Here is a 5318-nt window from a genome sequence, read left to right on the forward strand (position 1 = left end):
GTAATTATCTAGAAAATATTAATAATATTAATTATAAGTCAGTCCACCCACATTTTTAGTAGAAGGTGCCATATATTCAGCTGAGTATCTCATCAATGAAGGCGTACTACTGTTCATCTACTGCGGCTGCAAAAAGTTACTTGTAAATGGAACACAACTTTTAGAACTAAGGGTTGTCTATAACCAATGGCAAGTTCTGCATTTATGAAGACACCACCTACCAACCTACGTTTGGTCGAAGTAGGTATTTCTGAGTGAAGTGATTACTACAGCACTGTATTATTTATTAAGAGGAAAATCACTAACCTAAAATTCACAATCTAAATTTAAACATCATCATGGCAAGTCAGTAAGTATTCCGGGCACCATGTATCCCAAGTCCGTTCATTGATCCTTTCGAATCGTCTCGTTTTGATCCTGAAGACGGTCCTGTTTTCAAACTTCGTACCTCTAAGCATGGCGTACCTCAAATCCGGTATAACGTCCGTCTCCTCTAAACTTTCGATCGATGTATTCTCAAAGTTAATTTCGCGCAGCTTAACTTGCCCTCGGTAGATGTTTCTGCCGATTGTTCGAATAGGATTGCCCCTGATCGACAGAATTTCTAAGCTGATATCGTCGAAAATTCCTTCGGATAGCTGCGGCACGCGATTCTCGGCAAGGTTTAGATGAATCAGGTTTTTCGTGTCCGAAAATGTGCCCAATTCCAGCCGTGTTAAACCGGTATCTTGGACGTTTAGTACTTGGAGGTTGACCAGGTGGTGGAAGACGCCCGGTTTTAGATGTTGAAGTTTGTTGGCGGATACGTTCAATGACTGCAGGGTGTGGAGGCCGACAAACATCGCGGGGTCGAGCGCCGATAGGCCAGTGTTTTCCAAGTCGAGTTCTTCCAAAGCTTGAAGCTTGGAAAATGGCGAGGCCGGTAGAGTTTGAAGGTTGTTGCTCGACAGCTGTAGATGCCTCAGCTTTCCGAGGTAGTCAAAGCCAATGTTGCCGATGCTTGTTAGACGGTTTCCACTTAGAAGCAGCATCTCCAAGGTGGGTGTGTGCATAAACACTTTGCTTGGTAGATGGTTAATTTTATTGCCAGCCAGATGTAAAATAGCCAGGTGTTCCAATCCTTTCAGCGCATCGTCGGGGAGAGTGACCAGGGAGTTGTAGGAAAGATCAAGTTCCCCTAAAGTCTGGAGCTTTTCAAACGCGCCGGCATTAATTTCCTCTAGCTTGTTGTTCGACATATTCAGAAACTCGAGGCTTTGAAGGGACATGCTAAAATTGTTGATGCGGTTGTAACTAAGATCCAGATGCTTCAACGAGCGGAGCGGTGCCAACCATTCCATTGGAATTAAAGCGAGTTCGTTGTGGGAAATTGACAAGGTTTTTAGCTTGTGTAGAGTTTTGAAGGTTCGGTCACTGAATGCGTTAAGCTTGTTGAAGAAATTGACAAGGTTTTTAGCTTGTGTAGAGTTTTGAAGGTTCGGTCACTGAATGCGTTAAGCTTGTTGAAGTCCATCATGAGCTGTTCGAGCTCAGTGATCTCCTCAAATATTCGGTCCGGTAATGCAGCTAGTCGATTATGCGTCAGCGATAGTTGGCTCAACTTGCCTAATGTTCGGAAGGCATCAGATTTCAGTTCTACTATTCTTGCATTATCCAGGAAAATCAAGATTAGGGGTAGGTTTCTGAAGAAATCATCTGGAATTATATCCAAGTTGGGCCAAACGTTGTCTTGGGTAACAACCAAATGTAGCTTGTGCAGATCTAAGAGCCATCCTTCTGGTACGCGATCAAACACGTTACCAGACAGCCGTAACTGTGAGAGTTCCGACTTGGGAAATTGCTGCGCGTTGTAAATTGTCGAATTTTCAATCTTGAGTACATCTAGCGTGGGAACGCTCTTGAAGAAATCGGGTTGGATAGACGTAATGTTACTAGACGATATATCCAATTGGTAAATCCCTCTGAAATTTTTCGTTTTTGATAATGAGATTGTACTCTCCCTGATAAAAAAGCGGAATTTTCTAGACGGATACAGGTGCGATGGGATATCGTTCAATGATGTGATGTTATTACACAGTACATAGAATATGCCATAGTGATCTTCGTTATAGCAAGTTGACCATGACGTTTGTACGCAGTAAGCAATCGTTAAAAAGGCGAGCAGCAACTTCATTGTATGGAGTTAACCTGAAAATGAGAGTTTCACATAAATTTCTTTACAAATCTTTAGTTTCAAAATTAAACTGGTCATGATGTTTTCGTTGTGATGTGACGGTCGGACACTGTGATGTCAACAGAAGATAATTTTATGAAACTCTTGTTTAGTGCTTCAAAAGGTGACTATCAATTTAAAAAAAAACGCGTTACGTTAGTTGGACAAGTTGATTATGCAAAATCAAAAGTGTGTAGTGATCTAGCAAAATGAAAGAAAGTGGAAATTGAGTTCAATTTAGAAATAAATAATATTATATACTCCGTGCAATAGTTATTGTCCAAGGAACAAAAAGGTAGCCATGGAATTTTGTTTTTATGTTTAATAAAATTAAAACTCCCAATCAGAATCAGCTGCGAACATTGAACTATATACTCTGTAACTGGAACGGCATAAATTTAAATGTTCCTACACGTACTTATACTCCGTTCAATAGTTATTGTCCAAGTAGGTAGCCATGGATTTGCAACGACTGATTTTGAATTATCACTCGAAAAATGAACACTTTACTTTGGCTGACTTACTAAGGGACGCGCGGGAAAATTTTGATAAGGAGAAAACCACTTTATATAACATTCTAAAATCCATGGGTTATAAATACAAACACGTAAATAGACGTAAAATTCTCTGTGAACAAAAACATGTTGTTGCATCCAAAATTACATTTTTGAGGAAATTCTTGCAATACGAAAATTCAAGTGCAAATATAACATTCGTGTATCTGGACGAAACTTGGATTTTTCAAAATGGATCCATCGTCCGAAAATGGGACCACGATTCTGAAATTAAAAGTAATCTGTCTAAAATTAAATCAGAAGGGAAGCGTTTTACTGTTTTGCATGCGGGGTCTCGTTTTGGATTTTTGGAAGGGTGTAATCTATTACAAACTTCAAATAGTAACGATAGATATTATCACAAAACTATGAACGGAGAGATTTTTCAAAATTGAGTGGTTAACCAATTACTTCCTGCTCTGAACAAAATTCAAGGTAAATGTGTGGTGCTCTTGAACAATGCACCGTATCATTCGGTGCAGTTGGAAAAATTACCCTCACGTAATTGGAAAAAGGATCAGATGCAGGATTGATTGATTAAACACAATGTCAAAATTGAGAGCAAAATTACCAAAAATTATCTTTGGAGTTTAATTGAACCTTTTAGGAAAGACAATAACAAACGTTACGTGACTGACGAATTTTTGAAAGAGAATGGGCACGAAGTTCTTAGATTGCCTCCGTACCATTGCCAGTACAATCCTATTGAAATGGCATGGGGGTTCTGTAAAACTTACTACAACAAGCGTATAAATTCTCAGCTTTCATCCAAGGATCCAAGGATAAGGTTAAGCTCTTGAAGCTCTTTCAAATTGTACTTCTGACAGGTGGCAAAATTTTTGTAATCATTGTGAAAAACTGGGTGAAATATATGGGAAATATTTCGTTTGAAAGCATTCCATCTTTCATTATTTCATTGGAGGAATCTAAGTCTGAATCAGGTATTGATAATGATTCAAATACTTCCAATGAAACAATGGTCGTGGAATAGAGGGTTCAGTGGCATCAAAATTGTTGTTTATGACATGGAAAATGAATGGAAACACCAAACTCTTCAAAGTTCCAGAATTTAAGGAAAGATTCCAAGGATTTCATCCAGAAAGAACAACAGGTCACCAGATAACAAGCTGGGACATGGCGAATCACAATCCTTACCACGAACTCAGCAGGGCAAACACCAATTAACACCCAGAAGAAGAAATGCGAGAGCAAGACACCATCAGGCAGCTGCTCTAAGAGTAAAAGGTTCCCCAAAGAATAGTAAGCTACCCGCCGGAAATCAGATTAACAGAAATGTACTGATCATCAAACAGCACAGACGGAAAACAAAAGACCCAAGGAAGAACATTCCAATGGCACCGTGGAAGCAAGAACTACACTCAAGCGCAGTTAGGTATCAATGCGGTCGTTGAGGGCATCTCGGGTATGATGGCACTGACTTATCGAGCAATGGTTATCTTTTAAGAACCTACACCACACATCTCCCAAATGATCCAGCCCCAGACTAAAGCTGCTCGAAGTTTAGACCAGCATATCGGCATTTAAATGTGGAAGTGTTTAGTTCATAAAGACCACTACCAGCAACCTGCTATTACTAAGCATATAATTGTAAATAAGTTCATAACAGCCTTTTGAAATTAATAATGTACATTAGAGCCATTTGCCTACTCAATAAAGTATGAAACGTATTGAGCAAGTTGTTTCTCATGAAATTTATACGTATAACCTATAACAAAATTACCACAAAATCCAAAACTAAATCTGGCAACTAGGTTTTGCACATTGGCAGGAAATTATCATTTTGTATAAAATGGACATAATCTAATGAATGACAGTACATATACACAGTGAATTTCATGACATTTGGGACAATAAGTGAGTATATGTTCGATAGAAGAGTACAAATGTTCCATAAAGTATAGACTGAGTAATGCATAATTTCGCATACCTGTTTGTAAACTTATAAAAGTGTTGTATCTGGAACCTGAGACATCAACAAACTAAAACCGATACCCACTTGAGCCCATTAATAAGGGTCATTAGTCCTAATTTTGCTACAAGAGAACTTGTTTGCGACAGTGGTTTTACCAGTGCCTATCTCATAATAATAAATAGAATATTCTGTTTAAAATTTAATTTAGATTAGATTGCATATTTTCAAAGAATTTATTTCGATTATTATGGTAATAATCGATCATTAATGACCTATCAACGTCACAACGGTAAATTTGGTCATATAATTTGGAATAAACAATAAGAGCAGTATTTGTCATTCGGTGAAATTGGAATATGAGTGGAATGTCCAAACGTACGATTTGATATGTATTTATTCAGAAGAATGGAGGAGATATTTGGGGCGTGGAAGTAGGTATAATATTCCGTTTAAAAAATTCTCAAATTTTAACTTCGATAAAAGACCGAGGAAAGGTTATTTTTTACCATAGGGCTTATATAAAAAGGAATCTCGTAGGCGGCGTAGGCTATAAATGGTTTTAAGAAACAAGAATCTGATGAGTATGTAGTACCAAATAGTACAACTTGATCCTTTAGGA

The 5318-nt window shown here is 38.2% G+C and overlaps 1 protein-coding gene across 2 annotated transcripts; it reads right to left on the minus strand.

The window, feature by feature from the left end:
* Nucleotides 1–276: 276 nt before the first annotated feature.
* On the minus strand, nt 277–4836 carry LOC116174121 (insulin-like growth factor-binding protein complex acid labile subunit). 2 transcript variants are annotated; one of them, XM_031491933.1, is made up of 3 exons: nt 4715–4836; nt 1509–2187; nt 277–1437 (listed from the first exon to the last, which is right to left on the minus strand). In XM_031491933.1, exons 2-3 carry the CDS (start codon nt 2171–2173, stop codon nt 327–329), a joined length of 1776 nt encoding a protein of 591 aa, XP_031347793.1. In that variant the 5' UTR covers nt 2174–2187; nt 4715–4836; the 3' UTR covers nt 277–326. The 2 variants fall into 2 exon arrangements, with proteins under 2 accessions (XP_031347793.1, XP_031347794.1); XM_031491934.1 differs by lacking the exon at nt 4715–4836 and adding an exon at nt 2876–2902.
* Between the last annotated feature and the right edge of the window lie 482 nt (nt 4837–5318).

This window comes from Photinus pyralis, unplaced genomic scaffold (genome assembly GCF_008802855.1).
Source record: "Photinus pyralis isolate 1611_PpyrPB1 unplaced genomic scaffold, Ppyr1.3 Ppyr1.4_LG6, whole genome shotgun sequence".
NCBI classification, from domain to species: Eukaryota; Metazoa; Arthropoda; class Insecta; order Coleoptera; family Lampyridae; genus Photinus; species Photinus pyralis.